This window comes from Corythoichthys intestinalis, chromosome 14 (genome assembly GCF_030265065.1).
Source record: "Corythoichthys intestinalis isolate RoL2023-P3 chromosome 14, ASM3026506v1, whole genome shotgun sequence".
NCBI lineage: Eukaryota > Metazoa > Chordata > Actinopteri > Syngnathiformes > Syngnathidae > Corythoichthys > Corythoichthys intestinalis.
The window spans coordinates 12,320,625-12,332,628 of NC_080408.1; the positions used below are offsets into that span (position 1 = coordinate 12,320,625).

The 12,004-nt window shown below is 42.4% G+C and overlaps 1 protein-coding gene across 1 annotated transcript in view; it reads left to right on the forward strand.

Moving 5' to 3' along the window:
* Positions 1 to 12,004, forward strand: part of plxdc2a (plexin domain containing 2a) — a 32,799-nt gene that overhangs the window by 9,669 nt on the left and 11,126 nt on the right. The window contains exons 3-7 of the mRNA XM_057857528.1: positions 5,591 to 5,734; positions 5,799 to 5,868; positions 5,968 to 6,090; positions 10,599 to 10,717; positions 10,795 to 10,894. Of these exons, the coding sequence (XP_057713511.1) occupies positions 5,591 to 5,734; positions 5,799 to 5,868; positions 5,968 to 6,090; positions 10,599 to 10,717; positions 10,795 to 10,894 (556 nt within the window). The remainder of the gene's footprint in view (positions 1 to 5,590; positions 5,735 to 5,798; positions 5,869 to 5,967; positions 6,091 to 10,598; positions 10,718 to 10,794; positions 10,895 to 12,004) is intronic.

Below are 12,004 nucleotides of genomic sequence, written 5' to 3' on the forward strand. Positions count from 1 at the left end.
AATAGCTTGTCCTTGGGGCACCCCGTCGGAACGTTCACACCTTGCAGTGAGTTGGCGACCTTACCCTCCACTTCCCACTGAAGGGCCCCCACCACACGGGCCTCTGGCACAATGGGCTCTGGAACGGACTCGCAGAGGGCTGGGCTGAAGACCCTGGATAAGGCATCTGGCTTAGTGTTGCGAGAACCAGGGCGGTACGTGATCGTGTAATTAAAACGTGTAAGAAAAAGAGCCCAACGCGCTTGACGGGGATTCAGTCTTTTGGCTGCCCTAATGTATGCCAGGTTCTTGTGGTCGGTGAAGATCTCGAAAGGCTCTGGTGTCCCTTCCAACCAATGTCTCCACTCTTGCAGTGCCAGAACGATGGCCAGCAGCTCACGGTTTCCAACGTCGTAATTTCGTTCAGCAGGACTGAGGCGACGTGAGAAGAAGGCGCAGGGGTGAACCCTCTGATCGACTGGGGAACGTTGAGACAGGACTGCCCCCACTCCTGAATCCGAGGCATCCACTTCTACAATAAATGGCACATCGGTATTAGGGTGAGCAAGGACAGGGGCACACGTAAACGACCGTTTAAGAGCTACAAACGCAGCCTCAGCCTCTGGGGTCCATTTAAATGGTACTTTTGTAGATGTAAGCCTTGTCAAAGGTTCAGCCTTCTGGCTGTAGTTACGAATGAAGCGCCTATAGAAGTTAGCAAACCCGAGGAACCTTTGCAATGGCTTCCTTGATGTAGGAGAAGGCCACTCGACCACAGCCTGTATCTTGGCTGGATCTGCTCTCAGCTGGCCCTTCTCCACAACAAACCCCAGAAACTGGACCGAACTGGTATGGAACCTGCATTTCTCTGCCTTGACATACAACCGGTTCTCGAGCAGCCTTTGCAAAACCAGCCGGACATGCTGTCTATGTTCCTCGAGGCTTCTAGAAAATATAAGGATGTCGTCCAAATAAATAAAACAAAACCGGCCTATCATGTCCCGAAGCACATCGTTAACAAGGTTCTGGAAAACTGCTGGTGCATTAGTAAGTCCGAACGGCATGACTAAGTATTCAAAGTGACCTATGGGAGTGTTAAATGCGGTCTTCCATTCATCACCCTCCCTCATTCTCACCAAGTGGTAGGCGTTGCGCAAGTCAAGCGTAGTAAAAATACACGCGGACTGCAACGGTGCAAAAGCGGAGTCCAGCAAAGGCAGGGGGTACTTATTTTTAACTGTGATGTCGTTAAGGCCTCTATAATCGACGCATGGCCGGAGGGACTTATCTTTTTTGTCAATAAAAAAGAACCCGGCCCCAACAGGGGACTTTGACGGTCGAATTAGCCCGGCCGCGAGGGAAGACGATATATATTCATTCAAGGCCCCCTGCTCGGGTTTCGATACCGGATAGAGTTTAGAGGAGGGCAACGGCGAATTCGGAACCAAATCAATGGAGCAGTCGTACGGTCGATGTGGTGGCAGTGATGTTGCTAGGTCTTTACTGAAGACCAACTTGAGGTCATGATATTCAGGGGGTACCAAAGACAAATCGATATGTTCCGGCTCACGTGGTACTGTGGGCCCGGAGGGGGACGGGGCAGCGCGCAAACAATGAGAATGACAATAAATACTCCAATTTGTTATCCTGGGGGCCCCCCAGTCTATGTCGGGGTTGTGTCGCTTTAGCCACGTCAAACCTAGTACCACGGGTGCCAACTTTGTCGGCATGACAAAAAACGGTCTCTGCTCACAGTGATTACCAGACACAACTAACTGGAGGCTTTCAGTTACATGAGAAATTGTAAAAATCAGGTCACCATTAAGGTCCCGTACTTCCCGGGGCTCCTTCAATTCAATCAAGGCCCCACCGAGTACTTCTGCGATTGAGTGGTCCACGAAGCAGTCATCAGCCCCCGAATCGACCAAAACTGTTACCTTATAGCTGTTACCGTTCCCGGTAATAATCCCAGGTAATTGCAGCCTGGTGCTTTCGAGCCGCTTTGTAGACTTTGCGACCATAGGTGGGGACCCTCCGTGTCGTGGTGGAGTGCCTCTGGGAGAGTCACTCGCTGTGGTGGAGCTGTCTGACATCGGGACCAGGAGAGGATGGTTTCTGCCGGCAGCACGAGGATTCACCGGACAGGAAGCGACCCGATGGCCAGGGTCACCGCAGTACAGACAGAGCTGCTCAGCCATGCGCCGGTGGCGTTCCCTTGTGTCGAGTCTCTTCCCTCCGAGCTGCATCGTCCCCTCGTCAGTAGTTGACCGCCACTCCCCGCCAGGCGAGGGAAAAGAGCCTGCTGCAAAAGCTGATGAAGCTCTCCCGACGACCGCACTCGTCGACCGACCAAGCCGCTCCGCCCCTCTCTCTCGTTCCCGCTCAAGAAGTCGATTGTCCAAACGAATAGATAAAAAAATTAATTCTTCCAAGTCTTTTGCTTCGTCGCGGGCAGCTAGTTCGTCCTTCACTAATGGGTGCAGCCCCCTCCGAAAAATGCTACGTAAAGCAGCGTCACCAAAACCACTCTCTGCTGCGAGGATGCGGAAGGAGACCGAATAGTCAGCGACAGACAGTTTGCCCTGAGTCAAGTCTAGCAGGCGACTACCAGCCACTTTGCCCCGAAAGGGGTGGTCGAAAACCCTCTTCATCTCCTCAACGAATTCAAAAAAAGAGTTACGTATCTCGGGGTGCTGTTTGCTGATCGCCATGGACCAAGATGCTGCCTTACCGGAGAGAAGGCTCATGACAAACGCGACCCGGGATCTATCGGTAGAATACGTGAGGGGTTGTTGGTCAAAAACTAAGGAACATTGATGCAAAAACTGCCCACACGAGCCGGTTTCCCCACCGTAGCGTGGCGGGTGTGGGATATTGGGCTCACGCAATGGAGAGGAAGCCGGGGCAGCTTGTGCGGCAAGGTGGACGTGCGTTGGAGCCGCGGCTGTGGCGGAAAGGAGACGACGAGCGCAAACCTGGTCCACCCGTGCATCAAGAGAGCGCATGTTGACAGTAAGTTTGTTAATCGTCGATCTAATTTCATGGAGCACACGATCGAACGGATTTGCGTGCTCCCCCGGGTCGGAAAACGCCTGGGCTAATGGCTCATTGTCTGCATGGTCCATCTTGGCCGAGATATTCTGTTAGGGTCCGCGAACGGAAAACAAGATTGGACCAAAGAGCAGACAAGAGACAGAGGGAATAGTAAAAGGGGTTTTTAATACAACTAAAAAACACGCGATCGCGGAAAAAGGGAGAATAACAAAAGGAGTCCGTGACAAGAGGTCGACGGGGATCAAATAACACTAAACTAAGCGGTGGGCAGCGAGCCAACAAGATAACAAAAATAATCACACTCAATACCTGCACAAGGTAGAGGAATCACCAAACGAAAAAACAGCTGGCGCATAAACTAGCAAATCCAACGAGCCTCGAAAGTACTGGTGTCAAATGGCGAACAGCAAGCAAATATCTCGGCAACGTTGGCTTGGGTCGCCGGCGTTATATACAACTGTTGAGTTGCTGGAATTAGCCACAGGTGCGATGATGGGAACGCCCACACCGCCGGCTCTGTAATGGAAAACAAAATCTAACCAGCAACAGAATGTGACAGTAAGGGCTTTAGCCAGTTTAAAAAAGGCTCCAAAGGCTGCCAAAATTCACTCTACTCATTTTACGCTGCCTTTTATCTCTCTATATAGGTAAAATGGCGCCATTACAGATTGAGCGCGACAATGCGTGAGTGGGTCGTGCAGTGCATGCATTAATTGCGTGAAATATTTTAACTAGGGCTGTCAAACGATTAAAATTTTTAATCGAGTTAATTACAGCTTAAAAATTAATTAATCGTAATTAATCGCAATTCAAGCCATCTATAAAATATGCCATATTTTTCTGTAAATAATATATATATTCTGTGAAATAAATTGTTGGAATGGAAAGATAAGACACAAGATGGATATATACATTCAACATACGGTACATAAGGACTGTAGTGGGCATTTCACTCTACTGTCATTTAAATCTGTCTATGCTGTCCTCACTCCGAAGCGTCTATTTTTTCCAAAGCTAGACAGCTAGTGAACGACGCCTTAATAATTAGACTTCTTCCTTTTTCATCTGATATATTAATAAAATGGCCTCAAACCATTGTCCTCTTTAGACCGTCGTAAAACTACAAAATAAAAGTACACAAGCATTGCATTAGCAACAACGTTAGCTTAGCACGCTATACAGGTTCACTAACCTAAACAAAAAGCGTCTTATACAAAAAATATAACATTTCGCTTACTAACATAATATGTACATTCTTTACAACAACCATACTTACGGACAAATCTTGTCCAAGGATCATATAAGCACAACATTATCAGCCTGAGACGTCGTGCAGCCATAATAAACTGGCAAGAAAACAATAAACCATGTCGCAAAGCGACCACAAGAGTTCGCTGTTGGACAGCACAAAAAGCCTTGCTGTAAAACTTACCAAAAGGCAGAATACTTTCTGGGCGGGACATGTGCGTTCATTGCGTCAAATATTTTAACGTGATTACTTTTAAAAATTAATTACCGCGCATTAACGCGATAATTATGACAGCCCTAATTTTAACGTGCTACATTTTTTAAAAAATTAATTATCGCCGTTATTGGGATAAATTTGATAACCCTACCTTAAGTCTAAAGACTGTGGATGAGTGTTACATGTTATGTCTGTAACGTTAAATACAATTAGAAAACGATTTAATTAAAAAATATATACATATTAAAAAAAAGGCATGGACGATATTTTTTTGCCGATTCCGATACTTTGAAAATGACGTTTCTAGTTCTAATGCCGGATTTAGGTGAAACCAAAAGGAATGTTTTAGTGCATACAAGCAGGCAGGAGTGTCTCGAGAGTGATTTGGTCCAGGATTCAAGATTAAATAAACTAAAATGAATGGAAAAAATCAGCGTAACTTATGCTTGAAATATTTACGTAAAATGAATGATAACTGCCTGTTTTTGTTTTGTTTTGTTTTTTTGCTTTTAACCAAGACTCTAGACTGCTTTATGTTCATAGCTATAGAAATTCCAGGATTTACACATTTATTGACAAGAATTTTCAACTTAAAAAGCTCTTCGTTTTGTGATAGCCGTCATGTTGTATTTTATATCCATACACAATAGCGTAACTCTACATTCAAATAATCAGGTAATTTTCAGCCGAAGAACATGAGTTTTGATTGTTTTTTTTTTTACATCTGTAGCGCTGCAATGCATGCTAGGAGCCTAGGCATGCTGGACAACAGCAGCTGGCAGCAAAGGTGTGTCAGGTGTAAGTCAGGTGTGCCTTATAGTGCAAAAATGATGGTAATTACCTTGTGTTGAATTGTGTTATACAAATAAATTTGCCTTGCGTAATGGAGGCCACAAGAAGAAAAAGGGTGGGTCTTAAACAGCTATTTTCAAGGTTCAACTGCTTCCATTTCGAACCCAGTCAAGCTACCAATAATGGTTCCTTTGACAAAGAAAATTTTTTGTTTTTCCTCCATTTAGTGAATGGTGAGGTACTTATTAATCAATTACTGTTCACAATGCCTATAATGACTAATTCACACGTTTGGGCCAGAACATGGATCACGCCTATTATGCGTCTAAAATCGTCGGTCCTGGAGATGCAGGAGGTACAGACGCGTGGGTCAACATTGAGCGTGCCGATCGGAGTGAGTGGAAGACTTGCAGATATCTGTCCAGCACGCACCGCCAAGCCGAGGTACCTCATCATCAGCATCAACTGCCATGTATCATACTCATAAGAGCACATTTGGTCCTTCCAGAGAGTCAACCTTTCCTTTGACTTTCCCTTCTACGGTCACATGCTGAAGGAAGTTACTGTGGCGACCGGAGGCAAGTACACATTGTACAAGTACGCATTGGCCACTTTATTGGGTACAATTTTTGTATTCTATACAGTACAATATAATAAGTTTTTTTTTGTTGTTGCAGGCTTTATTTACACAGGTGATCTCATCCACCGCATGCTCACCGCCACTCAGTACATCGCTCCACTCATGGCCAACTTCGACCCCAGCCTATCCAGCAACTCCTCCGTCTTTTACTTTGATAACGGTGATGCCATCATTTTATCATTCTAAATGTGTATTTGAAAGGAAAATTTACTTAGGTTTCATGTACAGTGGGGCAAATAAGTATTTAGTCAACCACCTATTGTGCAAGTTCTCCTACTTGAAAAGATTAGAGGGGCCTGTAATTGTCAACGTGGGTAAACCTCAACCATGAGAGACAGAATGTGGAAAAAAAAACAGAAAATCACGTTGTTTGATTTTCAAAGAATATAAAATTAGAGTGGAAAAAAGTATTTGGTCACCTACAAACAAGCAAGATTTCTGGCTGTCAAAGAGGTCTAACTTCTTCTAACAAGGTCTAACGAGGCTCCACTCGTTACCTGTATTAATGGCACCTGTTTTAACTCATTATCGGTATAAAAGACACCTGTTCGCAACCCTCAGTCAGTCACACTCCAAATTCCACTATGGCCAAGACCAAAGAGCTGTCGAAGGACAACAGAGACAAAATTGTAGACCTGCACCAGGCTGGAAAGACTCAATCTGCAATAGGTAAAACGCTTGGTGTAAAGAAATCAACTGTGGGAGCAATTATTAGAAAATGGAAGACATACAAGACCACTGATGATCTCCCTCGATCTGGGGCTCCATGCAAGATCTCACCCCGTGGCGTCAAAATGATAACAAGAACGGTGAGCAAAAATCCCAGAACCACACGGGGGGACCTAGTCAATGACCTACAGAGAGCTGGGACCACAGTATCAAAGGCTACTATCAGTAACACAATGCGCCGCCAGGGGCTCAAATCCTACACTGCCAGACGTGTCCCCCTGCTGAAGAAAGTACACGTCCATGCCCGTCTGCGGTTCGCTAGAGAGCATTTGGATGATCCAGAAGAGGACTGGGAGAATGTGTTATGGTCAGATAAAACCAAAATAGAACTTTTTGGTAGAAACACACGTTCTCGTGTTTGGAGGAGAAAGAATACTCAATTGCATCCGAAGAACACCATACCCACTGTGAAGCATGGGGGTGAAACATCATGCTTTGGGGCTGTTTTTCTGCAAAGGGACCAGGACGACTGATCTGTGTAAAGGAAAGAATGAATTGGGCCATGTATCGAGAGATATTGAGTGAAAATTTCCTTCCATCAGCAAGGGCATTGAAAATGAGACATGGCTGGGTCTTTCAGCACGACAATGATCCCAAACACAAAGCCAGGGCAACAAAGGAGTGGCTTCGTAAGAAGCATTTCAAGGCCCTGGAGTGGCCTAGCCAGTCTCCAGATCTCAACCCTATAGAAAAGGTGTGGAGGGAGTTGAAAGTCCGTGTTGCCCAACGACAGCCCCAAAACCTGCTCTAGAGGAGATCTGCATGGAGGAATGGGCCAAAATACTAGCAACAGTGTGTGAAAAGCTTGTGAAGAGTTACAGAAAACATTTGGCCTCCGTTATTGACAACAAAGGATACATAACAAAGTATTGGGATTAACTTTTGGTATTGACCAAATACTTATTTTCCACCATGATTTGCAAATAAATTCTTTAAAAATCAAACAATGTGATTTTCTGGATTTTTTCCCCACATTCTGTCTCTCATGGTTGAGGTTTACCAATGTTGAGAATTACAGCCCTCTCTAATATTTTCAAGTGGGAGAACTTGCACAATTAGTGGTTGACTAAATACTTATTTGCCCCACTGTGTGACATACTGTACATTATCTTATACTTGCATTTAAAGATTTTTATTATTTAACCCCTTCAGACCCGCATTTTTTTCTGCTGGGTTCAGAAAAAAAAGTCTGCATCGTTTTTTATTCCAGTTTTTGGTTGGGGATAATTCATGCTTTTATTAATTTTCAATGTTAATGTTAATGTGTTTTTAATGAGAAATGAGCACTTTACGTAATACTTTTTGAAGTTGTGTTTTGTGTTTTTAATGAGAAATGAACACTTTACGTAATACTTTTTGAAGTTGTGTTTGGTCAGCCATTTTCAAAGAGCCAAAAATAGCAAAGACCTCATGATTTGATTTCGATGGGTAAAAGTGCTGTGAATTGGAATGAATTTATCACTAGTAGACGTCCAATCCGTTTGAACTGGGAGGGGGCAGCAAATGAACATGAAATTATTCGCTGCCATCCTACACATTTCATTTCCCGTCATTTGCTGTTCATTTTCAGTCATTTCTAGTTGATTTTGAGGCATTTATGGGTCACTTTGTGTTGATGTGGGAGTGACCCGAAGAGACAGTGACTCAAATTGGACTGTAAATGCAATAAAATGAGCAGAAAGTGACCAGTAAATGCTCCAAGAATCAGAAATATCCTTCTGAACAACTAATACACTGATATTTTTTATTTGAAAATGAGTAATGAAATAACAAGTTGTTATCTGTTTTCCGATTTTTGATTCGAAAACGAGAAATGCAATAACAAGTCGTTACAGGTTTTCCGATTTTAGATTCTTAAAAAAGAAATAAGTTGTTATCCGTTTTCCGATTTTGGATTTGAAAACCGCAAATGCAATAATAAGTTGTTATCCGTTTTCCGATTTTGGATTCTAAAACAGATCCGGGGCAGAAAACACGAACAAGGCTGAAAAAGCAGTTTCTGCTCCTGCACGCCTCTTTAAAATAAACTGCTGTATTTTGAGCCAAAAGAACTGTTGTGTTTGATAGAACAATATGTCTATATGCTGCCATAGCAGATTCATGGCGCATTAAGCCCCCGAACTATTTTTAATTTGTCCGTTTTACCCTGGAGTCCCCCGTTTACAGACACAGCGCAACCGCTTTTGTTTCAACCCAGCCATAACAAGAAGGTAAATAAGTATATTTATTATTCGAAATGTCTATCATTTTAGCTTAGTATAATTAATTGATGTCTAATATTTAGTTTATTAAAAAAAAGAACGACTTTATAAAATCATTCACTGGCATATTTTAAACTTTTAAATAAATTACGTCACAATCAAAAAGTAGTGTCTGTAACTAGGTCACCGATATCTATCTCATAACTATCGCTTAATTGTGTTTGTTTTGTTACTATCGCATTTTCTCTGATATAAATAATCGATCCAAACAAAGAAAAATTGAAAAACATTTAAAAGGGTAAATATTTGAAAATCTTGACCACTCCTTGATGTCTGCGATTTCTGCATTGCGACCCTTGTTATATTACTGTGTTTCACCCATTAAATTCCCAAAAAGTAGCTGTTTCTTGATACAAACATGCTACACTGAGTTTTTGGATCGAAACAAGGTAAATACGTGATAATATCTCGTTAAAATTAAAGATGTCCTGATCGATCGATCGGGTCCGATCACGTCATTTTCAAAGTATCGGAATCGGCAAAAAAATATCGGACATGCCTTTTTTTAATATATATATATATTTTGATTAAATCGTTTTCTAATTGTATTTAACGTTACAGACATAATATGTTATACTCATACAGAGTCTTTAGTTTAGGCTTAAGGTAGGGTTATCAAATTTATCCCGTTAACGGCGGTAATTATTTTTTCTGTTTTAATTTATCACGTTAAAATATTTAACGCAATTAAAGCATGCGCTACACGACCCACTCACGCATTGTTGCGTTCAATCTGTAATGGCGCCGTTTTACCTATATATAGAGCTAAAAGGCAGCGTAAAATGAGTAGAGTGAATTTTGGCAGCCTTTGGAGCCTTTTTTTAATTGACTAAAGCCTCATAATCCCTCTCCCTATGATTAGAAATATTGTGGGAAGCAATGTGGGGAAGAAAGGTAGTAATTGATCTTTTTCTTAACTCATGTTATTCCCAATGCAGAGAAGATATATCAATTGGTACCACTGCGCACAGTCAAAATTATCGAAAATGATTGGAATTGAATTGGGAGCAAAAAAAAAAAAAGCAATCGGATCGGGAAATATCAGGATCGGCAGATACTCAAACGATCGGGATCGGATCGGGAGCAAAAAAACATGATCAGAACAACCCTAGTTAAAATCATGGTGTCTTTAATTATCCTGTCTCACGCTCTCACCTCAAGTTAGGGTTTAGGGGTTTAGAATATATTTTTTTAAAGATTGCCCTCTTTTTCAAAAATTTTCTTCCCCCAGAAAATTGAGATTTTAAGTTTTCCAATAATGTACCACACATGCATATAGGACAATTTTGAAATTTTGCCAAATTGGGGGTCTCAGAGCGGAACTTGAAGTCACCTGAGTGTTTTCAGCCATGGAATGAACAAATGATACACGGATACAGAAATACTGGCTGCGAATACTCACGTTTCGAATGAACGAACGTTCATTTGCCCCTCAGTCTAGATGGATTGGGTGTTTAGCGCCGTCAATGGCAACAATTTTCCACTATTCTAGTGGAAAATTTTGGTAGATGGTAGTTGGGTTTTTTTTGTTTTTTTTTTAACAGAGAAACCTTTTTGCAACGATATATCGATTCTTGGCTGCAGAATATCGATAACCTTTTAGGATACAAAATATCACGGTATATCACCATTCCGATATTTTTTCACACCCCTAATTGATTATGTTGTGTGGTAGCAGGCTCTGCTCTGGTGGTTCAGTGGACCCACCTCCAACTGCAGGACAATGTCCACTCTGGCACCTTCACGTTTCAAGCCGCTCTGCACAATGACGGACGCATTGTCTTTGTCTACAAAGAGGTGATGTCATTCTCACCTCCTGCTTTTCATTTTTTCGCTTGATTCTTCTGAAGCTACATGTGTCTTTTTCCCAATAGATTCCTATTGAGATCAGCGATATCAGTAGCGATAATCACCCAGTCAAAGTCGGTTTGTCGGACGCTTTTGTGGTTCTTCACAAGATTGAGCAGATCCCCAGTGAGTCCAACATTAGCCTGTTAATCGTGTTTTCTTCTGCCTCACTTGAATTTATTATTTGCTGAATCAAGATATGTTTTTGGGTGTTTGTGGGTTCATTTTGCGAAAGCCAAAAGCATAGACAAGCAAAATATATTATTAGAGGTCAGATAATGACTTTTGAGCCGATAACTGATATCCCAATATTGTTGAACTCCAAAAATCTGATACCGATATACAGTGGGGCAAATAAGTATTTGGTCAACCACTAATTGTGCAAGTTCTCCCACTTGAAAATATTAGAGAGGCCTGTAATTGTCAACATGGGTAAACCTCAACCATGAGAGACAGAATGTGGGAAAAAAAACAGAAAATCACATTGTTTGATTTTTAAAGAATTTATTTCCAAATTAGAGTGGAAAATAAGTATTTGGTCACCTACAAACAAGCCAGATTTCTGGCTGTCAAAGAGGTCTAACTTCTTCTAACGAGGTCTAACGAGGCTCCACTCGTTACCTGTATTAATGGCACCTGTTTTAACTCATTTATTAACTCATTTATAACTCATTAATTCTGTAACTCTTCACAAGCTTTTCACACACTGTTGCTGGTATTTTGGCCCATTCCTCCATGCAGATCTCCTCTAGAGCAGTGATGTTTTGGGGCTGTCGTTGGGCAACACGGACTTTCAACTCCCTCCACAGATTTTCTATTGGGTTGAGATCTGGAGACTGGCAAGGCCACTCCAGGACCTTGAAATGCTTCTTACGAAGCCACTCCTTTGTTGCCCTGGCTGTGTGTTTAGGATCATTGTCATGCTGAAAAACCCAGCCACGTCTCATCTTCAATGCCCTTGCTGATAGCAGGAGATTTTCACTCAAAATCCCTCGATACATGGCCCCATTCATTCTTTCCTTTACACAGATCAGTCGTGCAGGTGTCTTTGTAGAAAAACAGCCCCAAAGCATGATGTTTCCACCCCATGCTTCACAGTGGGTATGGTGTTCTTCAGATGCAATTTTCTAATAATTGCTCCCACAGTTGATTTCTTTACACCAAACGCTTTACCTATTGCAGATTCAGTCTTCCCAGCCTGGAGCAGGTCTACAATTTTGTCTCTGGTGTCCTTCG